Source organism: Lampetra fluviatilis, chromosome 78, assembly GCF_964198595.1.
Source record: "Lampetra fluviatilis chromosome 78, kcLamFluv1.1, whole genome shotgun sequence".
In the NCBI taxonomy this organism is placed as follows: Eukaryota; Metazoa; Chordata; class Hyperoartia; order Petromyzontiformes; family Petromyzontidae; genus Lampetra; species Lampetra fluviatilis.
In genome coordinates this window covers 1,937,129-1,964,216 of record NC_136352.1, presented here as the reverse complement: position 1 = coordinate 1,964,216, position 27,088 = coordinate 1,937,129, and the positions used below count along the sequence as shown (strand labels likewise).

At 42.5% G+C, this 27,088-nt stretch overlaps 1 protein-coding gene across 2 annotated transcripts; it reads right to left on the bottom strand.

Annotated features, from left to right (window-relative positions):
• Positions 1-388: 388 nt before the first annotated feature.
• Positions 389-11,609, bottom strand: LOC144953557 (uncharacterized). 2 transcript variants are annotated; one of them, XM_078884122.1, is made up of 3 exons: positions 11,554-11,609; positions 11,054-11,137; positions 389-3,541 (listed from the first exon to the last, which is right to left on the bottom strand). In XM_078884122.1, the coding sequence occupies exon 3, from the start codon at positions 3,499-3,501 to the stop codon at positions 2,134-2,136; it is 1,368 nt and encodes a 455-aa protein (XP_078740248.1). In that variant the 5' UTR covers positions 3,502-3,541; positions 11,054-11,137; positions 11,554-11,609; the 3' UTR covers positions 389-2,133. The 2 variants fall into 2 exon arrangements, with proteins under 2 accessions (XP_078740248.1, XP_078740249.1); XM_078884123.1 differs by having other exon boundaries at positions 389-3,511.
• Between the last annotated feature and the right edge of the window lie 15,479 nt (positions 11,610-27,088).

Sequence of the window (27,088 nt, the reverse complement as noted above, 5' to 3'; positions counted from 1 at the left end):
CTCGTATATCAAAGCGAATTTCCCCAAAAGAATTGAAACTCAGATGTTTCGTTCCACAACCCAGAAACATTAATGTAAAATGATTAATACAAAATATATTTTTATTATTTACATTTAATATAAAGTAATCAAATGTATTAATTAAAGTAATCGTGGCTAGTGTGAGGGAGACGAGAGAGAGGAGAGGGTTATTGTATAGGACGACTTTCACTGTCACTAACGGAATTACTGCTATCTGTTGGCTCACTGGAATATTTTTCTTTTTGTGAGACTTTAACAAGAAACCTATCCAATGACACTTGCTTTTGCCTCCTTTTGAGGATTTTGCAGAAATGTGACACTGCTATTGTTGCAGTACAGTTACTAAAGAACAGTCACTACACTTGGACACAATTTAAAAAATGCTTTACGCACACACACGTGGTTACAACACGATAGTAAACAGTATACGCTCGCACGGATGTTGACTATACGAGTGAGGCACGCCAACTGAGACCGAGCATGGGAGACGATTACCCACAATCCTGCAGCGAGAGAAGAACCATCGGCTCAGTTGTGATCACGTGACGCTCGGCAGACAAAGCGTATACGTACTACTCGTATTGCAAGACCTCGCTCGTTTATAAAGTTAAAATTATGAAAAATGTTTGCTCGTCTTGCAAAACACTCGCAGACCAAGTTACTCGCATTCCAAGGTTAAATTGCATGTGAAATTCGCCCACCTCGGCTCACCTTCTCACAACGGACCGGAATTCCTTTGATTTCGCTCTATCTATAGGAACAGCTATTTGTCTGTTGTGTTTGTGTTCTAATTTTATTGAAGTAATCTGTTAAGTCTCATCAAGGCCTGATTCCTGTCCCCTTCGTCAACCCACCCTGCCATCAATGGAAATAGATGCTCCAAATTGCCCCCAATTGCGTCCTTCCAGTCCTCTAACCCTCTGCAATAATTAATCTGGAAGATTAAGGCGGGGGGTTTCCCCTGTCCGGTCGCGTTCTCCCCCCTTCCTTCACGGTTGGGGTATTACATTTTTGTCTCTCTCGAAGAAGGGTGCTGTGGCCTTTGAAGTCGTGTTCTCTCGTGCACCGGTTGGAAGTAAAAAATATTATTTTACCTCTTATAGCTTGATACCGTACCCTTTTTGCAGTTTTGATTCTGTAAGTGACTCAAGGTATGTTTTGAGCAATGTTTACAGTACTTCCGTCGTGGTTTGGAATTCCTTCATGGTGTTTGATATCTCAAGGGGAGGCACCCTCCCTGTGTATGCAATTTATTGCTACCATGTGCTGCTGGGAGACAAAGGCGGTTTGGAGACTCTGGTCCTATGGAATACATTATCTTGGTCGTGTGTGATTGACCTATTTTGCTTTGTTTTCTTTTGAATTACTCTAGATCTGATACTTGAGTTTGCAGTTTTTTATATTACATTTTATGACTTCCCAAACAGGTTTGTGAGTAATTATCCTCCAGCTGCCTTTTGTGTGGCAAGGCAGGAGGCAGCGGGGGGGGACGACGACACTCACCCTTCCATGCCCCAGCATTAGATCCAGATCAAAATTATGAAAAAAATAGGCAGAATCACTCTTAATAAAAAAATGTTGGAAAAGGCATATATGCAACATACTCTTCGAGTGAGAATATGTTTTCTCCTTTTTTCTGGAAACAGGTGTTGATATGTTAATACACCAAACTGAAACCTTTTACAAGGAATACTTGTGGTCAGAATGCAAACAAAAACATACTCTGATAATGTATGCGTTGTCTTTGAAACTGATTGCTTCACACCAGAGACGGCTTTCTTTCAAGCCTAGTCTCAAACGGTGTTTGACCAGAGGACGCTGAAAGGCGTACAGCAAAAAGACAATGCACTATCAGAACAGTGGGTTCCAAATGGCGTGCTCTTTTGAGTGTTTGTGATGAGATATGATACAAAACGCCGAGTTGCTGAGGCGATTGAGCAAGCACCATAAAAATGCTAATATTATTATTATAACATAGTGAATGCTTGGGAGCTTATTGGCTCTCGCTCCTAGTTAGAGATCTACCCAACCCACAGGTCCGCAAATACTGACCGCTCTTACTCTGCAGGCCTGTGACAAAGGTGAATCTATTGGAGCTTCATTGTCTCAAGCTTACACATCTACAGGGTCTCCATTTGACTTTGTATTGTCAAAGAAGTCCACCCACACCTCCACTTCCACAAACTGCTGGGAGTTGCCTCGCTCTGCCTCACAGTCAGAATTCTCCTCCTGCTTCATGTTGCCTCCATTGATGTGAAGGTCTGATTTTGGAGTTGAATGTTCATCTTCACATTGTACATTCACTTCTTTGCTCTTCATCACATCTTCACATTTTACCTTCACTTCTTCGCTCTTCACTGTCGCCTCTTCACATTTCACCTTCGCCTCTTCAAATTTCACCTTGATACATTTCATAGTGTCCAAGCTGGAATTTGCTTCTGGTTCTTTTTTCAGGAGGGATGGGCTCATTGCAGCACTTTGACTTTCACAAGTCGATTTAAGACGACACTCCTTGGGGATCTTGTGATGCCTGTGTGTTCTCTGGTGTCGATGAAGAACTGATGACTGTGCAAATGCCTTCTCACACACACTGCACTTGAAAGGTTTCTCGCCTGTGTGTGTTCTATGGTGTTTTTTAAGATAATATGACTGTGCAAACTCCTTACTGCACAGAGTGCACTTGAAGGGTTTATCTCCTGTGTGTGTTCTCTGGTGTTTTTTAAGATTTGGTGACTGTGAAAATTCCTTCTCACACACACTGCACTTGAAAGGTTTCTCTCCAGTGTGTGTTCTCTGGTGTTCTTTAAGATGTGATGATTCTGCAAAGCGCTTCCCGCAAAGGGTGCACCTGAAAGGTTTCTCTCCTGTGTGTGTTCTCTGGTGTTTATGAAGATGTGGCGACTGCGCAAACGCCTTCCCGCACAGAGTGCACCTGAAGGGTTTCTCTCCTGTGTGTGTTCTCTGGTGTTTTTTAAGATTTGGTGACTGTGAAAATTCCTTCTCACACACACTGCACTTGAAGGGGTGATCTCCTGTGTGTATTCTCTGGTGTATTTTAAAATAAAATGAACTTGAAAATGCCTTCCCACACACACTGCACTTGTTTGGTTTCTCTCCTGTGTGTGTTCTCTGGTGGATCTGAAGACCTGATGCCCATGCAAATGCCTTCTTACAGACAGTGCATTTGAAAGGTTTCTCTCCTGTGTGTGTTCTCTGGTGGATCTGAAGACCTGATGCCCATGCAAATGACTTCTCACAGACAGTGCATTTTAAAGGTTTCTCTCCCGTGTGTGTTCTCTGGTGTAATTTAAGATGCGATGAATCTGCAAACGCCTTCCTGCAAAGGGTGCACCTGAAGGGTTTCTCTCCTGTTTGAGTTTTCTGGTCCTGTGTCAAATTTACAGTACAATCCATGCTGTTTGCATACTGGTCCCATTGTTGCCTTTTTGTACCGAGCTGCACTGAGTGCCTTTTCTCCATCAGACCAATTCTGCAGAGGAAGCGTCAGAAGAAGCGTCAGCTGCAGACAGAAAAAAATATACACACCATCTATGTCAGTATCGAGACACAAGAGGAATGAATATATTAACAGTCACACATGACTTACACGTCTATATTTATTCATATATTCAAGATATTCCCCAATTCATCACACGGGCTGTTAAGGCACACAATGAGAGGGCAAATTGTTATATGCCTGGAGGCCCTAGTAGCTTCAAAATAAATGTTAACCCAAAACACCAAGAACACAATTTCGGCTGCCTGGCTACAAAAGCAATATTTAAAAAAGCTAAATTCAGCTAACATAGCAAAGGCTGTTGATAATAATACTATTTTTATTATGCAGAAATGCATTATTAAATGTTCAATCGCAACTTAAGAGGTGTGAAGCCAGATTCAGATTTGCTTGAATGCTCGGATAAAAAGATCTAACTTCAGCTGCATATGTGCTGGGATATTTTCCTGACTGTTTCCATTCTTACAAAAAGTTCCAGAGGAAAACTAAAATAAACTATTGTTTTGATTTAACCTCCATGCACAATTTTTTATATACTTTACTGCAAATACAAACTTGACACTGTCACACACTGGCATGGTAGAAAGGTCGTGGTGTGTCCAGAACCATGCCTGGCCACCTTCATCTGTTAAATATTAATGCTTCCTCACTTCACCATGTAATTAATTTACGATCAATCAACATAGCAGAGGCCCACAATAAGTTCAGTTTTCACTTTTCAATCATGTTTGCTTTTGGCAATAATCAAACTAATTGTTGAGTTCATAATGCAAAGAAATAACTGCACTACAGCTCCCCACAAAGATAAACTTTTAAATACACGTACATTTCACATGGATAATTAACATTATGTACACAAAACATCCACCATTAATGACGAATTGCAAGTAACCTTATCCCATTGCTAATGCCATGATAGGTGCAATTTAAGGCCATGTAAGTGTGGATTCCTTGTCAGCAGGTAATGGGAATGATCCAGGTGTCAAGGGATGACTGACAGATGAACCAGCTGTGCTCCCCACTGTTTTAGGAACTCGGCGTTCCACCTATTCATGTGGGCGTTGCTCTTCCGACCTCATTGTTTTTGCAGAGCAAATATCTATTAACTGCCCTGCAGCATACAGTGAGGGAAAAAAGTATTTGATCCCCTGCTGATTTTGTACGTTTGCCCACTGACAAAGAAATGATCAGTCTATAATTTTAATGGTAGGTTTATTTGAACAGTGAGAGACAGAATAACAACCAAAAAATCCAGAAAAACGCATGTCAAAAATGTTATAAATTGATTTGCATTTTAATGAGGGAAATAAGTATTTGACCCCCTCTCAATCAGAAATATTTCTGGCTCCCAGGTGTCTTTCATACAGGTAACGAGCTGAGATTAGGAGCACACTCTTAAAGGGAGTGCTCCTAATCTCAGCTTGCTACCTGTATAAAAGACACCTGTTCACAGAAGCAATCAATCAATCAGATTCCAAACTCTCCACCATGGCCAAGACCAAAGAGCTCTCCAAGGATGTCAGGGACAAGATTGTAGACCTACACAAGGCTGGAATGGGCTTCAAGACCATCGCCAAGCAGCTTGGTGAGAAGGTGACAACAGTTGGTGCGATTATTCGCAAATGGAAGAAACACAAAACTGTCAATCTCCCTCGGCCTGGGGCTCCATGCAAGATCTCACCTCGTGGAGTTGCAATGATCATGAGAACGGTGAGGAATCAGCCAAGAACTACACGGGAGGATCTTGTCAATGATCTCAAGGCAGCTGGGACCATAGTCACCAAGAAAACAGTTGGTAACACACTACGCCGTGAAGGACTGAAATCCTGCAGCGCCCGCAAGGTCCCCCTGCTCAAGAAAGCACATATACATGCCCGTCTGAAGTTTGCCAATAAAAATCTGAATGATTCAGAGGACAACTGGGTGAAAGTGTTGTGGTCAGATGAGACCAAAATGGAACTCTTTGGCATCAACTCAACTCGCCGTGTTTGGAGGAGGAGGAATGCTGCCTATGACCCCAAGAACACCATCCTCACCGTCAAAAATGGAGGTGGAAACATTATGCTTTGGGGGTGTTTTTCTGCTAAGGGGACAGGACAACTTCACCACATCAAAGGGACGATGAACGGGCCCATGTACCGTCAAATCTTGGGTGAGAACCTCCTTTCCTCAGCCAGGGCATTGAAAATGGGTCGTGGATGGGTATTCCAGCATGACAAAGACCCAAAACACACGGCCAAGGCAACAAAGGAGTGGCTCAAGAAGAAGCACATTAAGATCCTGGAGTGGCCTAGCCAGTCTCCAGACCTTAATCCCATAGAAAATCTGTGGAGGGAGCTGCATGTTCGAGTTGCCAAACGTCAGCCTTGAAACCTTAATGACTTGGAGAAGATCTGTAAAGAGGAGTGGGACAAAATCCCTCCTGAGATGTGTGCAAACCTGGTGGCCAACTACAAAAAACGTCTGACCTCTGTGATTGCCAACAAGGGTTTTGCCACCAAGTACTAAGTCATGTTTTGCAGAGGGGTCAAATACTTATTTCCCTCATTAAAATGCAAATACATTCATAACATTTTTGACATGTGTTTTTCTGGATTTTGTTGTTGTTATTCTGTCTCTCACTGTTCAAATAAACCTACCATTAAAATTATAGACTGATGATTTCTTTGTCAGTGGGCAAACGTACACAATCAGCAGGGGATCAAATACTTTTTTCCCTCACTGTACTAACTCTATAGCAGTGTGTACTGGCCGTAGTAGTAGCCATATTAACGCTCAACCACATCAATTCCATACACCCATCTATCAAATTCACCATGGAAGTGGAAACTGATGGCAAGCTACCATTCCTGGATGTTGTGATCGAAAAGGGACCTGATGGCTCGTTGGGACACTGTCTACAGGAAAGCCATCCACATGGATGCCTATCTAAAGCCTGACTCCCACCACGATCCAGCCCAGAAGAATTCCCTAATCAAAACACTACACCATAGGGCCCGTTGCATCTCCGACCAGCGTCACCTAGTCAGTGAGCTGGAGCACGTACACCAAGCCCTCAGGATGAATGGATATTCTGATAGTTCAATCCGCAAAGCTGTCTCCCCAGCCATGGGGAAACAACCATCTTAGGATTCAATCAAAACCATCACTTTGCCATACATAGCAGGGGTTACCAAAAATATTTCCAAAAATCTTAATCTAACACAAGATCGAGGTTTGTTTCAACACAGTACACAAAATCCGTGATTTGATCCTATATGTGAAGGATGTGATTCCTGACATGCAATACCCTGGTGTCTACAAACTAAGTTGTGGCTGCGGCAGCAGTTACATTGGGGAAACGAAACGACATGTCTCGGAACGTGTTAGCGAACACAAGGCAGATCTGAAACATGGTTGGATCAATACCTCTGCCATTGCTGATCATTGTTTTAACGCTGTGGGCTCACACGAAATTGATTTTTACAAGACGAAGGTACTCTGCAAACCCACCGCTATCATCAAAGATTTGTTCATGAAGCCATCCAGATATATAAACACAGACACAACTTCAACTGAGAAGATGGGTACACACTGACCAATCATTGGAAGGATGTTATTAACCAAGTAAAGTATAGTAATGGTTATTAGGTTGGTTGAGTGTACTGGCAGTCTATAATGTAGACTATAGCCTGGTTTTATTATGTTTTATTTTTATTATTTTATTACTTCCCTTCTACGTGACTTTACCGAAAGAACCAAGAAGATGAATCCCTGCAGTCACGAAAGCTTTAAATCGAAATATAGCCTGGTTCTTAACCTCGATTAGTGTACTGGCAGTCTATAATGTAGACTGTAGCAATGGTTATTAAGCTGGGTGAGTGTACTGGCAGTCTATAATGTAGACTAGCATTATTCTTAACCTCGGTGAGCGTACTGGCAGTCGATAATGTAGACTGTAGCCTGGTTCCTAACCACGGTGAGTGTACTGGCACTCTATAATGTTGACTGTAGCCTGCTCATTAAGTTTGGTGAGTGTACTGGCAGTCTATAATGTGGACTGTAGCCTGGTTCTTAACCTCGATTAGTGTACTGGCAGTCTATAATGTAGACTGAAGCAATGGTTATTAAGCTGGGTGAGTGTACTGGCAGTCTATAATGTAGACGAGCATCATCTTAACCTTGGTGAGTATACTGGCACTCTATACTGGAGGCTGTAGCCTGCTTATTAAGTTTGGTGAGTGTACTGGCAGTCTATAATGTAGGTTGTAGCAATGGTTATTAAGCTGAGCGAGTGTACTGGCAGTCTATAGACTTATTCTTAGTTATGAATAACCATTTCTACAGTCTACGTCATAGACTGCCAGTACACTCACAAAACTTAATAACCAGGCTACAGTTTACATTAATGGTTATTTTTATTATTTTTTATTCACGTTATTATTCACTTTATTTGTATTATTATTTTTCTATCTACATGACTCAACGAAATAACCAAAGATTACTATCATAGAGTTAGTATAGTTACTACTACAGCCAGTACACACTTCTATAAAGTTAGTATAGCCACTACTACAGCCAGTACACACTGCTATCGAGTTAGTATAGCTACTACTACAGCCAGTACACACTGCTATAGATATAGTATAGCTACTACTGCAGCCAGTACACACTGCTATAGAATTTGTATATCTACTACTACAGCCAATACACACAGCTATATATATAGTATAGCTACTACTACAGCCAGTACACACTGATAGAGTTTGTATAGCTACTACTACATACAGTACACACTGCTAAAGAGTTTGTATAGCTACTACTACATACAGTACACACTGCTATAGAGTTTGTATAGCTACTACTACATACAGTACACACTGCTATAGAGTTAGTATAGCTACTACTATGGGCAGTACACACTGCTATAGAGTTAATATAGCTACTACTACGGTCAGTACACACTGCTATAGAGTTAGTATATCTAATATTACAGCCAGTACACACTGCTATAGAGTTAGTATAGCTACTACTACAGCTAGTACACACTGCTATATAGTATAGCTAGTACTATGGCCAGTACACACTGCTATAGAGTTAGTATATCTACTATTACAGCCAGTACACAATGCTATAGAGTTAGTATAGCTACTACTATGGCCAGTACACACTGCTATAGAGTTAGTATAGCCACTATTACAGCCAGTACACACGGCTATAGAGTTAAATTTAGCTAATACTACAGCCAGTACATATTGCTAAAGTTAGTATAGCTACTACTACAGCTAGTACATACCACTGTAGTGATAGTAACTACTACTACAGCCAGCACACACTACTGTAGTGATAGTAGATAGTGCTATCGTGTCGGTATATACTACTATAGAGTAGATATTACTAAAGTCAGTATTTCCTACGATAGAGTTAGTAGCTACTGCTATAGAGTCGCTATATACCAAGGCCGTAGCCATGGAGTCAACATTGGGGGGGGACCAAATCTTCCAGGGGGTCTGGGAGTCCCAACCCAGAAAAATATTTAAATTTGAAAAACTAATCTCCTGCCATGTACTGCCTAAAAATATAAAAAAAAATCACTAGCACATGGAATAGACTTATTTATTTTATACAATAATGTCTAATAGTGTATTGTATTACATTGCTCTGTTTTTACTTTTTTTTACCATTTCTTGTTTCATTGTATGTAATGTTTGAGATTTGGGATTAATAAAGTACAACCATAACAACAATCATATAAACAGAAATCTATGCATTGATTTACATGAAGATAAGTCCAGATATTGCGCCAATGGTTAGCAAAATGTTATTTTTATTTACATAGCATAGCAAGTATTATTACTTTTTCTATATTTTATAGCAATATGATCCACATATTCCTCACTTCATTTACACTTCTGATTTAGTAGTTGCAATTGGTTCCATGTCTACTTCTTGTAGCTACTGCCATGCAATGACATGAAAAGGAGACCCTCCAGAGCTATGCTGTAACTGTACCAATTAATGACCATCCCGAGCCTATTCATGTACTGATACCTGGAAACACGACCTATGCAAGCCAATTTCAAAACAACAACAGAAGATAGAACTCATGCATCCAAATTACATGTTTTGGGTACAAACCAACTCATCCCGACATCTGGCTACATGCCCACATTTAAAGTGCAGGGCCAGGTACATAATCGCATTGGCAATCTGCTGCCACTACCTAATGACCTACCTACATTACCACAGATCTATCTGCATGTCTGACAGTTCTAGACAGGCTCACCAGCATCGCTAAAATGTCATCAACACCAAGATGCTGTGGAAAGACATGCTCCATAAGGAACACTCTGATGTTCACACTCTTATGGTGACAGTTTCAAGTTTGCCATGGAGAAGATGACTTCAGAGTACAATGTTGTCATTCATGCCGAGTAAACGCCACATGGTCAACATGAGTGCTGCTTAAATGCACTCGCAACATCTGAAGTCGCTGTCATTTTGACAGCTGAACAACATGTCACTCGAGGCATCGTCTTGAAACTGAGGAGCAATACCCTACACAGAAATGAAACACACCGATCCAATGATGCTCTTCAATGTCTACTTATTTTCTGGCAAGGTGATGATGGCTACAATTTCCTACTTCACCAAACTGACCTAGCAACAGGCTTGGCAACACAAAAGAAGATTTCCACCATGGACTTCTTTTCCTTCAGGATCATGGTGCGAAACAGCAGCTTAAATCTATTATTGAGATGCAAAGAGCTCTTCCGCCAATTTTCTGTCGATTAGTATGCCAAAATTTAAGCTTCATTCGATGAAACCCACCAGATAACAAAACAACCAAACATTGTCTATCCTGAAGCTTTCCAAGGGCAACGAATTTAAAATCTGTCCTGATTATGAAACAAATAAGCCCTGCGATTGTATAACACAATCAATAAACCGTGACAATAAACACACGTAGGTAGAAAAATAATAGTGATCTATTTTTTTTCTACCTACGTGACTTTACCGAAAGAACCAGATTCCTGTAGTCATGTAAGCTTCAAATCAAGAAACAATATACACACATTTACAGACTTCATTGGCAAAATTAAATAATTCTAATAAAGCCAGCATAGCAATACATTACTCTTAATGTTTGATTATTGAGACCCGATGCAAAGCCAGGTAACTTAGCTAGTATTGAATAAATACTATAATTTCGATGTTTGTGCATGAATAGGGAGCGGTAGTGCAACGGTTAGCATGCTGAGCTATAATCCCAGTGAGCCGATTTATATTCCCACAGAGCCAAGGCACAACATTTGGCTGTCGCCTGATGAAGCTGGTTGTAATTACTGGCAAACGTCGTACTCAGATTGTAAATGTTGTGGCTTGGCTCTCCAACACACAACCGGTGTAGTGCTGCACTAGTGACGAATTGGCCACGTGCTGTTTATGTGACCAACCGTTACTAGTTGGCAGTGTCGGGTGGTGGCGGGTTTAACGACACATTTATATAGTTAAGACGATCTAACCCAAACAAACCTGTATTACGGATGTATATTTGGAGTTTGCGTGTCTCTCTCCCCGTGGTCGCGTGGTTTTTCCTCTGGATCCTCCGGGTTTTCCCTGCACATTTAGAGTCAACATCACCACGCGTTTAGAGTATTTGACTGATATACATTCCACACGTTGATAAGCCACTTTGTTGTCGGCAGGTCGCTTCTGAAAACAAGAGCAGTATAGCAGCTGAAGTGGGCCTGGCCTGGTAAGAGAAAAAAACCGAAATACTTAATAGAAACAAAGTTTCAAAGTAGTGAGCCAGATGAAGACAAATTAAACTTAAGCAGAGAATTAAAGCAAATACAATCAGGCGAGGGCAGGAGGAAAGGCCCCGCATGGCTAGGCCCCGCGTTGTAATGTTCCAACCTGGACATCGATTCCGCACTCGCTGCTACTCAATTGATATCTCTACGAGAGAGAGAAGGAGCGAGGCTCTACCTGGGTAAACAACAACAACAACCACCACGATGTGAACTTCTCACCTCGGAACTCAGTGAGCGCGCGCGCGCGGATCGGCAGCTTCCTGCTGTCTCGTGACGTCACGCGACAGCAGCAAGTGACATGACGTCACTAGCGGGGCACACCTACCCCTCGCGTCTGACGCCGATTACGCAATGCAGTGGTGACGTCAGAAAGCTGGTTTCGAGTTTAAGTTTATTTAAATCTTGACTTAAAGCTGTCGTGACTGCAGGAATACATTATATGGGTCTTTCGGTAAAGCCACGGCCTCACGGCGCCCTCTGATCTTTCATTTACAGTGGTATCTTAGCATACGTCGTTAATTCGTTCCAGAAGTTAGGACTTATACCGAAAATGACGTAAACCAAACGATTGTTCCCATAAGAAATGAAGGGAAAGGAAATAATCCGTTCCAGAGTATAAGAAATTATATTTTATATGGCATATTAGACATTAATGTGGTTGTATAAAATAATTTAGAGACTATTTATTACTAAAATGCATACATAAATAAATAAAAAGCATAAATAAATTAAAATAAATTGTCTAAAAATAAAATGAAACATCACTTTATCTTGCTGAGAGGAGTTGATAGCCTACTATGATGGTGGTGAGGAAGGGGAGGAGGAGGGGATGTTATTTATTGGATGGAGAGTCCCCTTCCATTAAAACTTCAGGAAGCTGACATTCTGGGGGGTTTTTTCCTTCTATTTTCTGTCTTTTTTCTTGACTTCGACCTGGTTGAGGCTCACCAGGTTTGAATTTTACTAAAAACCTGTCCTATGAAGTTTGTTTTTGCCTTCTTCTAAGAATGTGCCTGAAGTCATTCCAGACAATACTGTTACAAGCGGCGCTTTGTTTCAGTCATGAACGGGGAAAACGCGGGTATGCGGTGACTCATCCCGACCCATACAAGTTCTAGCAAGACGTCGTATCCCAAGACATTTTTTTCTCTCGAAACACAACGTATACTAAATTCGACGTATTCCAAAGCGGTCGTATACCGAATTATGACTGTCCATGCAAATACCATCTTTAGCCCTGCCCACTTACCCTTAGGGGCCGTCCATAAATGACGTTTTCGCGAATTTGGACGATTTTTGACCCCCCCCCCCCATTGTCACATGGCGTCACAAAAAATCAAACCCCCCTCAAATATGACGCCACTAAGCTCTGCCCCCCACTCCCAAAACCATATTTCCATTTTGAAAATAAAACATGCTTCAAATCGCTTTAAACTATTGTCATTGTAGTGCGTATTTAATGTGGGGCTGCACTCTGATGTTGTAGGAGTGTTGTTTTCACAATTAGTGTTGTAATAGCAATTATATATTTATTTAAAATTGCGCATTTTTATGTGATGCCACATTTATCAACCCCCCCCTAGGTACGTGACGTCATTTCAGGCCTAAATATGTCCTGCTTCAGAAGCTCTCTCGCTGTATTTTTTCACCTGAAGACAATCGCTTGTGTTGCGATCGAAACATCGTGATATGTTTTTTTTATCTGCTTGGCTTTATCGAAAGACCCATAGAATACCATGTGTATACACATACAATAGTGTTCACGTGGTTGTTGAGCTCACACACCCAAGGGGTCTCTGTTCAAGAGAGAGAGCAATGGAAACGAAATATAAATAAACTCAAAATAAACTCATTCCACGGTAAATCTTTTTGCTGATGACACGATACTGATTACTGCTGGCCGCTCTCCGGATGATGTAATTGCTAAGCACCAGGGTGATTTCCTGAGATGTGGACTCGAGTCATGTGACTTGGACTCGAGTCAGACTCGAGTCATGAATTTGATGACTTGCGACTCGACTTGGACTTGCATAACAATGACTTTGTCCCACCTCTGAGATGTGGACTCGAGTCATGTGACTTGGACTCGAGTCAGACTCGAGTCATGAATTTGATGACTTGCGACTCGACTTGGACTTGCATAACAATGACTTTGTCCCACCTCTGTACTGATTTCAACAAACTACATCAGCTAGTTGCTCTTAAACTAGTGCTGAATACCTCCAAAACCAAGGTGCTATGCTTTTCACCAGGACCAAAGCAGGAAGTTATTTTCCCCCAAATATAATTCCTTAAAAAAATGATCAAATAGAGCAAGTCAAGATCTATAAGTAGCTTGAGGTCAGCCTTGATTCAAAATTGAATTTTGAAGATCACATTTATTATATTGGTAAAAAGACAAAAAAATTGGTTTTATGTATCGAAACAAGCACTGCTTCTCCCCTATGTTCCGTTTGGAATTGATAAAAGCTACCATACTGCCTCTACTTGATTACTGTGACATCGTATATAAATCAGCCCCACAGTACTGTACTGAAGAAGCTTGACTCAATCTATCACTCGGCCTTAAGATTTGCATTGAACTGCCCATATAGAACCCAGCATTGTGATCTTGACATTGGGTCAAACTTAACATCTCTTAATGTTCGACGTCTCGTGCATCAGATCTTATTTATTCACGATGTACTTACAAAAATATCGACAGACTAAATTTGATTTAAAGCTTTCGTGACTGCAGGGATTCATCTTCTTGGTTCTTTGGGTAAAGTCACGTAGAAGGGAAATAATAAAATAATAAAAATGAAACATAATAAAATAATTCTCACGACGTTTCGGCCACAACGCAAGCAGCTGTCCTCAGGTGAGGAACAGGTCTGTCAAAAAGACAGCGTCTGAATACTTTATGTTCACGGATGCGGTCCGAGACATGTAGTTTGGTTTCTCCAATGTAACTGCTACCACAGAGGTAACTTAGTTTGTATGTTTGGAACCACATCTTTTACAGACGGGACCAGATCACGGATTTTATGTACTGTGTTGAATCGGACCTGGATCTTGTGTTTAAACAGGATTTTGGAGATCTTTTTTGTGACCCCAGCAATGTTGGGTAAGGTGATGGTTTTGAAAGGCTCCTCAACAGGATCCTTCTTGATGTTTGGAGTGATGGCTTTGCGGATTGTGTAGTCGGAGTAACCATTAGCCTTAAGAGCTTGGCGTACGTGCTTGAGTTCACTGGCAATGTGTTCCTGGTCGGAGATGCATTGGGCTCTATGGTGTAGAGCAGGGGTCCTCAAACTACGGCCCGCGGGCCACATGCGGCCCGCCGAGGACATTTATCCGGCCCGCCGGGTGTTTTTGCCGCCGCTGCCTGTCTGTTACTTTTTTTCTACATGAGAAGAACGGTCATTGGTGGAAGAGGGAGAGGGGGCGGAGTTCCCCCCAATCAGACTGCATTGATGGGCAGTGCAGTCTGTATGTCTCTGTGTGGGCAAAGTTATTGCTGGTATATTGTTTTTGTAGCGCTGTATATATATTGGTATTTTACTAATAGCAATTTTGACTCCCTAGGAAACAATGATGTCAAGAAAGAGAAAAATTGACTCGGAGTGTAGGATATTCAAAGAACAGTGGACTTATGATTACTTTTTCATGCAATACAAGGAAAGAGATGTGTGTCTGATATGCCAGAATATAGTGTCTGTGTTCAAAGAATACAATTTACGTCGACACTATGAAACTCAACATAAAGATAAATATGATTGTTTGGTCGGAGAATTGAGAAAAGATAAAATATTAAAACTGAAAAATACATTAACAACTCAGCAAAATACTTTTGTGAAGCAGAAGCAGCTAAATATTTCATCACTGCGAGCAAGTTTTCAAGTTGCCAAGCTAAAAGCGTGCACTGGCAGACCATTCGTGGAGGAAGAATTTGTTAAAGAATGCCTTCTTTCTGTTGCCAAAGAGATGTGTCCAGAGAAGGCCGATTTATTTAGTACAGTGAGTCTTTCAGGACCTACAATTACACGGAGGATTGAAGAAATGGGAGACAATTTGCATCAGCATTTGCAAAACTCCACAAAAAAACTTTCCTATTTTTCCTTGGCACTCGACGAAAGCAATGATGTTCGTGATTCTGCACAACTTCTAATTTTTATTCGTGGGACGAATGACTATTTCGAAGTCACAGAAGAGCTTGCTGCACTGCAAAGCATCAAAGGAACAACTACAGGTGAGGATATCTTTCGATTTAAAGCTTTCGTGACTGCAGGGATTCATCTTCTTGGTTCTTTCGGTAAAGTCACATAGAAAGGAAGTAATAAAATAATAAAAGTAAAACATAATAAAATAATTCTCACGACGTTACGGCCACAACGCAAGCAGCCGTCCTCAGGTGAAAACCAGGTCTGTTGGGGAGACAGCGTCTGAATGAAACAGCACACGAGCTTGGAGCATATATAAGCTGGGTTGGAAGCGGGGGAAAGAGCGCCTTGACAAAATAATTTGCATATCAAGAGGAATTTAGCATATTTATGGGAAATGCAGGAATGTGATTAGTACTACATATGCCCGTGCTGCATATGAAGTACTAATAACATTCCTGCATTTACCATAAATATGCTAAATTCCTCTTGATATGCAAATTCTTTTGTCAAGGCGCTCTTTCCCCCGTTTCCAACCCAGCTTATATATGCTCCAAGCTCGTGTGCTGTTTCATTCAGACGCTGTCTACCCGACAGACCTGGTTTTCACCTGAGGACGGCTGCTTGCATTGTGGCCGAAACGTCGTGAGAATTATTTTATTATGTTTTATTTTTATTATTTTATTACTTCCCTTCTACGTGACTTTACCGAAAAAACCAAGAAGAGAGGATATCTATGAAAAGGTTTGCCAAACTGTGAATGGTTTGGAGCTGAACTGGGCTAAACTAGCCAGTGTGACAACTGATGGTGCTCCTAGCATGGTGTAATTGCTCGCATTAACCAAGAGATGGACACACATAACCATTCTCATCCAATAGCCATACACTGCCTCATCCACCAACAAGCGCTGTGTAGTAAATCACTGAAGTGGGACTCTGTTATGAAATTTGTGTTATCTTGTGTTAACTTCATTAGAGCTCATGCACTAAACCACAGACAATTTCAGGAATTTCTGTCTGAGCTAAATGTTGACTATGAAGATGTTCTGTATCACACAGAAGTCCGTTGGCTGAGTCGAGGGAGAGTTTTGAAACGTTTCTATGACTTACTTCCACAGATTACAGCTTTTCTGCTTTAAAAAAACAAAGAAGTACCAGAGCTCAATGATGCAGAATGGAAATGGCACCTTGCCTTTCTGACAGATGTAACAGAGCTACTCAACAGTTTCAATGTGCAACTTCAAGGAAAGGGGAAGCTCATCTGTGATATGCAATCACATGTCAAAGCATTTGAAGTAAAATTAGGCCTCCTCATCAAACAAGTGAAGGAGGAAAACTTCTGCCATCTCCCCACAACTCAAAATCTGTTAGCGGAAAAACCATTGGTTGCATTCCCAAACAAAACATGTGTGGATTCACTGGAAAAATTGCAAAAGGAGTTCCAATTTGGATTTAAAGAGCTTCATCTCCATGAACAGGACATACAGCTTTTCCGTAACCCATTTTCTATTGACATTGAAAATGTGGATACAATTTACCAAATGGAACTGGCTGAACTGCAGAATTGTGACTCTCTGAAAGACGCATTCAAGTCAAGCAGCCTTCATAATTTCTATGCATCTCTCCCCTCTGAGACATATCCTCATTTCAGGAACCATGCACTCAAAATGGCAACCATCTTTGGCAGCACTTATGTCTGTGAACAGACTTTTTCCAGAATGAAACATTTGAAATCTCCAACCAGATCTAGACTAACGGATGCACACTTGCATCACTTGTTACGACTAGCAGTGACAAATATGGAACCGGACATTGACCATCTCATTATCCAAAAGCAGGCCCATAGTTCCCATTGAAATACTGGCAAGTTTGTTGATTTAACTTTACTTGTTCTTCATTTTAAATATTGTATTTGTTCCCGTTTTGTTTCTTCACTTCAAAATAAGATATATGCAGTGTGCATAGGAATTTGTTCATAGTTTTTTTTTAACTATAGTCCGGCCCTCCAACGGTCTGAGGGACAGTGAACTGGTCCCCTGTTTAAAAAGTTTGAGGACCCCTGGTGTAGAGTCTTGATGAGGGAATTCTTCTGGGATGGATGGTGGTGGAAATCCCGTTTTAGGTAAGCATCCGTATGGGTGGCTTTCCTGTAGACAGAGTGACTCATTGAACCATCAGGTCTCCTTTTAATTAGGACATCCAAAAAGGGTAGCTTGACATCTTTTACGACTTCCATGGTGAATCTGATGGCTGGGTGTATATAATTGATGTGGTCGATGTTGTATGTGTCGGGATTATGAAATTTTGATTAAAAATAATAAAAATTATTAATTTTCCGAAAAATGCGCAAATCGCATTAATTATGATAGTGTGTGTATTAATATGCATAAATTATGTTAATGTGTGTAATTATATGCATAAATTATGATAACCGCGGAAATAATCGTAGTAATTTATACGGATGCTTGCGATTATGTTAATGTGTGCAGTTGTGATCATTCAGCTTGGTTTCGTTTATCCAGGGTTATATCAATCAGGATAACACGATTATCATCGATTAAACGTTTGCCGATTATCTTAGTGTGTTTATGTTATTTTAGGTCTCCAGTTTCAGATCTCATCACAGGCTACAGCTCTTATGAATAAGACAGTTTTGCATGGAGTTGGAAAGAAGCACTCGAACAGTTGGTGTTAAGCAATTTTAATTCTAAACAAGCACATGACGCTCTCTTATGCGAAAGCGAGTATACGTCAATAAATTCATGGGCAAGATTATGCAATTAACGAAAATGAATGACTAAAAATACTTCTTCATTGGCGAGATCATGCAGTTAACGAAAATGAATGACTAAAACATTTCTTATTCATGTAACTCGACGGCAGCAACTGCTTTGCACGATCCGTTGATATTGAACGCACCACCTCGAAATGGCAACCCTTTTTGAAACGCAAAGACAATTTTTTTAAAAAGTCTTATTCGTGTGCGTGCTGTGTGTGCGTTGTCCCCTCGTAATATTAATTGTGTCGTGAGCTTGTGTGGTGTAGGAGGATACAAACAGCGGCCAGAAGTTTTCTCTGGTTTGGGCGTGGCCGCCGCGAGCCCCGGCTGCTCCCTCTCTCTTGCGTGTCTCTGCTTGTGCGCTCTCTCTCTCTCCACTGCTGGATGACGAGTTGGCACGACGCTCGGTGACGCCCGGTGACGTCCGAGTCGTGCTGCTCTTGCGCTCTCTCTCTCCACTGCTGGATGACGAGTTGGCACGACGCTCGGTGACGCCCGGTGACGCCTTGTCTGTTTACACTGGTCTCTGGTAGGTGTGCCCTCAAACACACGGCGCATTCGATGGCGCTGTCCTCTTCCTCACAGCCGTTTGACCAGGCTTTCTCCACTGCTTCGCGCTCTCTGCTTTGCACGCTTGGTCGACGCTTGGCGATCTCCGCCCTTTTACAGGTTGATTGCTTGTCGTCACTCGTCACTCTCTCTGCTCCGTGCTTCCCTTGTTCGTGCAGCTTCCAGCTTCACTCGCACTTAACTTCGTTCTTCGAGAAGCGACACCGGCTATCGGCATCGGTGTTTCGTTTCCTCACGACGCTCCGCCAGCCGGAGCACGGCTGAAACCCAGCCCCGACCCAGGTTGAACTCCGACTTCTGCGACTCGAACGACTCCTCCTCGTTCCATCACTTCTCGAGGCACAACCGCCCCAGCTCTCTTGCGAGCCCCCGTCGCAACGCTGCGTCGCAAGCCGAGTTGCGAGACTGAGCGCGACTTGGACAGATTGCTCTCAGGCGGTCACTCTCTGACCCCTCGTCGTCCCATCTCTCCTCGAGGCACGATCTGCCCCAACTCTCTTGCGAGCCCCGTCGCAACGCCGCGTCGCACGCCGAGTTGCGAGACTGAGCACGACTCAACCCAGACTGCTCGTTCGCTGTGTGCGCCCGTGCCTAACTCAAAACGTGACTCCCCTCTCTCTGCGCATTCCTTGCAAGCGGGCAACAAAACACAAACAGAGCGAGAAAAAGCAGACACCCCCGCAACCCCTCCTCGCGATCTTTCCTAACCCTCCAAGCATTCATAGGTCATCTGATTGTGCTGCGGGGAGACAAAGGCGGCCGTGTTTAACTCCAAAACGCGAGCACCCTCTCCTTTCTCCGCGTCTCTTGCGAGAGAAAACAAACAGAATAAAAAAAACAGATATCTTTGGAATGTCAGGCACCAATTCCCCCCTGTGACCTTTTTGCTCCCTCTTTGCTTGCCAGACCCCGCTGGAAGACAAAGGTGGCTGAGGAGATGTTTGCAATACATTTATGTGGTCCTGTGTGTTACATTTATTATTGAATTATATTTTATGAGTTCCTTCGGTCTTAGTATCGGGGTTATCATTCGTCTATGTTTAATGAATATTCGTAATGATCCTCATCACATTATTATTTTGGGGCTTCGCCAAGTTTAGTTCTCCAGAGATTGGTGTTTTATTCTGAGTTATATTTTAATGTCCTGAGGTTAAGCGTAACTATGTTTCCACTTAAGCTTTCTGGAATTCGTACTCTTTAGTTTTTAGGAAGGTCGTGTAGGTAGGAAACATATACTAATAATAAAAATATTATTGTTTGTTGGTTAATTATCTTTGTTAAGTTTCTACTTTTCGGTAAGGAAAACGTTAAGAAAACGCGAAGTTTCAACCGTTATTTACTCTGCACCTTATCTGTACATCTCCAGATGTCTTGGGAGGCTAGTCCATACATCTTTTTGTCCATCTGGATGTCTATGACCTCTCTGTGACCGAATTCTTATCATTTTAACCGCCCTCCATGTTTCATGGATTCCTGGTGTGCTTGTGAGGAGAAGTGAGTTGTTTTCATTGTTTAATTAAAAAAAAGATATATAGATAATATACAAACAAATATATAAACATTTTTTTAGAATTGGTCTTAATAAAAAAGGGTATAGACACAACAATCCGCCCTTTTGAAAATTATCAGAGGTCGATTTGGCCACTGGCGAATTTTCAAACAAAGTAAATGCCCTTTTTTGTGTTATGAATCCATAAGCCGCCCTCACTCTCGGCGGTTATTCTTACAACGCGCGCGTGCGTATTACAATCTTAACATGGTTACCTTTGAAATAAGCAAAGAAATAAAACACAACGTTAAACATCGGTACTAATCCATAACGCATTTCTTCCAAAGCGCGCATATGTATCACAATCTTAACATGGTTACATTTGAAATAAGCAAGGAAAATACAACAAAACGTTAAACATCAACACCACAAGTTACATCGATTCTCAACCATCATAACTACGGCGGATATTAATTTTTTTCTTTTTGTTAAATCCTGGGAAACGCTAGGTAGCGGTTTCGAACGCATTTATGCGTTACCTTCCTCATGTTGCCTGGTTTACCACTTATCACTTTGATAATTCGATCACGGTTTTCAGGTTCGTTTTTGTAGTTTCCCCTCTCACTCTCTCGCGTCGTGGGAGTGTGTGGTGTAAAATTGTGCTGCACATAATCAGAATTCGCGCACACAACCAACTTCTGTACTCCGTTATCAATGGCATTCGCTCTCTCTGCGATTACATGCACATTTGCCGAGTCAGCGTGTCGATTTAATTCCGTGCCTCGTAATGTTGCCCTTTTGGTTTGTACGAGTGGGTTGGATTTCAACACCATTCCCGATACGTCATGGACATTCGTCTCCATTTCAGCACTCCGATCCACGTAAATTTTTGTTTCATTTGGGTATTTTCCATTCAGAGGCTCACGCCTGTACTTCCCAGGGTGGGTCTCTGTGTTCCCTCTCCATGCACCATTATCGCTCTCTTTTGCGACGCGTGGCACTGTTTTTCCTGTGTGCTCTCTCTGTCTCTGCTGTCTGTTATCTACTGTCCGATCACGCTTCAATGCAACCCTGTCCTTGTATTCGATCCGCGCGTCATTTACAAGAGCACTGCTCGTGTTTCTTACCGCATCGTATGCATTTGATGCTTCCCGGTCGTGGTGGTATTTGCCTGCCCTGTCACTTGCAGCCTGCTTGTATTTCCCATTGAGCTCAGGGTTTAACAAAACTTCAGCGTGCGTGGCGCGTATGGGCTGCTCGCTCTCAATCACTGTGGGTGGTTCATCACGTATTTGGACCGCATTCCGTGTTATTCCTCTATTCCCTCCTGGTATAGCCGGTGGAGGAATTGGTCGGAATTGGACCGATTGTGTTTGACCTCCCATCCTGCGATTCTCGTACATTTTTGGCCCAGTGTTACTCCCATTTGGGTGCCAAATTTTTCCTGGATTGTTACTTTGCCATTTTTGTGGGTAATTTTGACCTTGCGTATGTCGGGGCATGGGGTGTTGATATGATTCTGCCCTTGGTCTCCACATTCTGCGATTCTCCTGAATGTTCGCCTCCGTACCTCCATAGTCTGTGTACCACCTTCTCGCTAGATGGTTATCTCGCCATCTTTGTGTGTAATTTCGACCTTGCGTGTGTCGTGGCATGGGGTGTTGATATGGTTCTGCTCTGAACCTCTCCCTCCTGCGATTCTCGTACATTTTTGGCCTAGTGTTTCTCCCATTTGGGTGCCAAATTTTTCCTGGATCGTTACTTTGCCATTTTTGTGGGTAATTTTGACCTTGCGTATGTCGGGGCATGGGGTGTTGATATGATTCTGCCCTTGGCCTCCACATTCTGCGATTCCCCTGAATATTCGGCTTTGTGCCGCTCTCATTCTCGTGCCAACCTCTCTCTGGTTTATTTTGCCACAGGTGCGTGCGTGTTTGCTCCTCCCTGCATTGTGGGACTGCTCGGTGAATTTTTTTTCTCTCTGAGAGGCTGGGTTCCTTATCCCTCTCCCTGTGTTCTGGACCCGAATTATGATTCTTAGCTCTGTATAACCATGCCATGTTCGCCTTGCTCTCTATGCGGCGTAAGGATGCGGTTTCTGGATTCAAAACCATTCTCACCCTTTCTGTAATCTCTGGGCTCAAGGATTCAAAAAACATAATTTTGAACATTGTATCTCCTTCGTGGTATTGATTCACATCGCCTGCGTAATACGCTCTTTTAAATTGTAAAAGGTAGTCACGTGGGTCTTGGTCCATGCCCTGGGTCATCGATTTTACAGCATAAAACCCCTCAGTGAGTGTCGAATATTCTCCAAACTTCCGAATCACTGCCAGGCTCAGTTGTTTAAAATAATTTCTAACCTTGTGTGGTAGTGAATTTACCCATGGGATAGATTATTTATGTAAGCTCCGTTTCAACAAACTCGCTTTTTCATCCCGTCTCCTCAGCCCTCTAATCATTGCCTCCTCTTCTACTGTTGCGATATGTGTGTGTATATCCATAGTCTGATTGTGTGGGTCAAAATCGGGAATTCTGACTAGAGCCTTGTCCATCAATTTAAGGGTTTTACTGTTGAATAGGTATTCTGAAAGTTGATCGCCGTCAGCGTCATCATCAAACAAGTTATCATCAGGCAATCTGTCACTTTGGTCTGTGCTGTGTCGAGCGTATTTCAGCGTGTGCATTTTCTGTGTGCGCGCCCAGTGCTGTGTCGCTCGTGTTGCCATTTCCCTTCAGTCTTTGCCTCTGCCCTTAGTGAAGAATGTCCTGGTAGCTTTACTTTAACTTTTGTGCGATCAGTCCCTGGACTCTGTCCACGTACCCAAGAGTGTGATTTAATGTTACTTCCATATTTATTCTGTGGATCAACGTCTGTGAGTTTCGCTGGTGTCGCGAGCACTGATTTCTCCTCCCTTACGATGGTGTGAGGACATTTTTCCTCGTTTATTAGAGACGATTTCTCTCCCGTTTCCTTTCCAAATTTTTCCTCATTCCACAATCCCTGTCTGTATGCCTGTGTGAAAAGGAATGAGTCCTGTCCTGCCTTTCCTGCAGTTTTTACATCGTGTTCGCCATCGTTACATTTTATCCAGTCAATTAGTTTCCCCCGAGGTGTGTTCGTGTTATCGATACAGCTCCCTTCCCATATGTCTCTCTGACTGTACTGCTTTGTAACAGATCGGTCGGTATGTTTTAATACGAGTTCCCAGTATCCCGTAATCCATTCAAAAATTATTCTTAATCCTAGCATCTCAAGTGGCAGGAGTTACTTTGACCTTTCTTTCAGAGTGCATATAAAACAATTATCTCACAGAGTGTAGTCAGTTTGACTCGAGCTGTTCTGTTATTTTCCGATTCAGAGTGCGTACCTCTAACACCATTTATCACAGGATGCAATCGGTTTGATACGATATTATCTTAATTCCACTGTCTCTGTTTCAACCTGCTATTCTGGGTTTTAACCTTAGAGGGCGTTTTTTTTGTTTTACGCCCGTTTACAATCACCATGCAATGTTCGATCCCGATATTCTGGTTAACACGTAGTGATTCATTCCATCATCCATGCAAAACACTGTCTGCGAGAGATCCCGGACGACGCCACCCATAATGTTGTATGTGTTGTAATTATGAAATTTTGATAAAAATAATAAAAATTAATAATGTTCCGAAAAATGCGCAAATCGCATTAATTATGATAGTGTGTGTATTAATATGCATACATTATGTTAATGTGTGTAATTATATGCATAATTTATGATAATCGCGGAGATAATCGTAGTAATTTATACGGATGCTTGCGATTATGTTAATGTGTGCAGTTGTGATAATTCAGCTTGGCTTCGTTTATCCAGGGTTATTTCAATCAGGATAACACGATTATCATCGATTAAACGTTTGCCGATTATCTTAGTGTGTTTATGTTATTTTAGGTCTCCAGTTTCAGATCTCATCACAGGCTACAGCTCTTATGAATAAGACAGTTTTGCATGGAGTTGGAAAGAAGCACTCGAACAGTTGGTGTTAAGCAATTTTAATTCTAAACAAGCACATGACACTCTCTTATGCGAAAGCGAGTATACGTCAATAAATTCATGGGCAAGATTATGCAATTAACGAAAATGAATGACTAAAAATACTTCTTCATTGGCGAGATCATGCGGTTAACGAAAATGAATGACTAAAACATTTCTTATTCATGTAACTCGACGGCAGCAACTGCTTTGCACGATCCGTTGATATTGAACGCACCACCTCGAAATGGCAACCCTTTTTGAAACGCAAAGACAATTTTTTTTAAAGTCTTATTCGTGTGCGTGCTGTGTGTGCGTTGTCCCCTCGTAATATTAATTGTGTCGTTAGCTTGTGTGGTGTAGGAGGATACAAACAGCGGCCGAAGTTTTCTCTGATTTGGGCGTGGCCGCCGCGAGCCCCGGCTGCTCCCTCTCTCTTGCGTGTCTCTGCTTGTGCGCTCTCTCTCTCTCCACTGCTGGATGACGAGTTGGCACGACGCTCGGTGACGCCCGGTGACGTCCGAGTCGTGCTGCTCTTGCGCTCTCTCTCTCTCCACTGCTGGATGACGAGTTGGCACGACGCTCGGTGACGCTCGGTGACGTCTTGTCTGTTTACACTGGTCTCTGGTAGGTGTGCCCTCAAACACACGGCGCATTCGATGGCGCTGTCCTCTTCCTCACAGCCGTTTGACCAGGCTTTCTCCACTGCTTCGCGCTCTCTGCTTTGCACGCTTGGTCGACGCTTGGCGATCTCTGCCCTTTTACAGGTTGATTGCTTGTCGTCACTCGTCACTCTCTCTGCTCCGTGCTTCCCTTGTTCGTGCAGCTGCCAGCTTCACTCGCACTTAACTTCGTTCTGCGAGAAGCGACACCGGCTATCGGCATCGGTGTTTCGTTTCCTCACGACGCTCCGCCAGCCGGAGCACGGCTGAAACCCAGCCCCGACCCAGGTTGAACTCAGACTTCTGCGACTCGAACGACTCCTCCTCGTTCCATCACTTCTCGAGGCACAACCGCCCCAGCTCTCTTGCGAGCCCCCGTCGCAACGCTGCGTTGCAAGCCGAGTTGCGAGACTGAGCGCGACTTGGACAGATTGCTCTCAGGCGGTCACTCTCTGACCCCTCGTCGTCTCATCTCTCCTCGAGGCACGATCTGCCCCAACTCTCTTGCGAGCCCCGTCGCAACGCCGCGTCGCACGCCGAGTTGCGAGACTGAGCACGACTCAACCCAGACTGCTCGTTCGCTGTGTGCGCCCGTGCCTAACTCAAAACGTGACTCCCCTCTCTCTGCGCATTCCTTGCGAGCGGGCAACAAAACACAAACAGAGCGAGAAAAAGCAGACACCCCCGCGACCCCTCCTCGCGACCTTTCCTAACCCTCCAAGCATTCATGGGCCATCTGTTTGTGCTGCGGGGAGACAAAGGCGGCCGTGTTTAACTCCAAAACGCGAGCACCCTCTCCTCTCTCCGCGTCTCTTGCGAGAGAAAACAAACAGAATAAAAAAAACAGATATCTTTGGAATGTCAGGCACCGATACCCCCCTGTGACCTTTTTGCTCCCTCTTTGCTTGCCAGACCCCGCTGGAAGACAAAGGTGGCTGAGGAGATGTTTGCAATACATTTATGTGGCCCTGTGTGTTACATTTATTCTTGAATTATATTTTATGAGTTCCTTCGGTCTTAGTATCGGGGTTATCATTCGTCTATGTTTAATGAATATTCGTAATGATCCTCGTCACATTATTATTTTGGGGCTTCGCCAAGTTTAGTTCTCCAGAGATTGGTGTTTTATTCTGAGTTATATTTTAATGTCCTGAGGTTAAGCGTAACTATGTTTCCACTTAAACTTTCTGGAATTCGTACTCTTTAGTTTTTAGGAAGGTCGTGTAGGTAGGAAACATATACTAATAATAAAAATATTATTGTTTGTTGGTTAATTATCTTTGTTAAGTTTCTACTTTTCGGTAAGGAAAACGTTAAGAAAACGCGAAGTTTCAACCGTTATTTACTCTGCACCTTATCTGTACATCTCCAGATGTATTGGGAGGCTAGTCCATACATCTTTTTGTCCATTTGGATGTCTATGACCTCTCTGTGACCGAATTCTTATCATTTTAACCGCCCTCCATGTTTCATGGATTCCTGGTGTGCTTGTGAGGAGAAGTGAGTTGTTTTCATTGTTTAATTAAAAAAAAGATATATAGATAATATAAAAAAATATATATACTTTTTTTTAATTGTTCTTAATAAAAAAAAGGGTATAGACACAACATCGAGGAATTGGTCTCGAGCAGGCCGGCCATGTGGCCAGATGACAAAAGTGTCATCCACGTACCTCTTCCATAAAGTCGGGCGTAGAGTGGCAGTCTGGATGGTGTCAGTCTCAAATTTCTAAATGAAAACGTTGGCTACAACCGGAGATAGGGGGGAGCCCATTGGGGTGCCCTCAGTTTGTTTGTAGAAAGTTCCATTCCAGGTGAAGTATGTATTGATCTTCTTGGTTCTTTCGGTAAAGTCACGTAGAATGGAAATAATAAATAATAAAAATAAAACATAATAAAATCATTCTTACGACGTATCGGCCACAACAGACTCTGTCTCCTCGACAGACCTGTTCTACACCTGAGGACGGATACTTGCGTTGTGGCCGAAACGTCGTGAGAATTATTTTATTATGTTTTATTTTTATTATTTTATTATTTCCATTCTACGTGACATTACCGAAAGAACCAAGAAGATGAATCCCTGCAGTCACGAAAGCT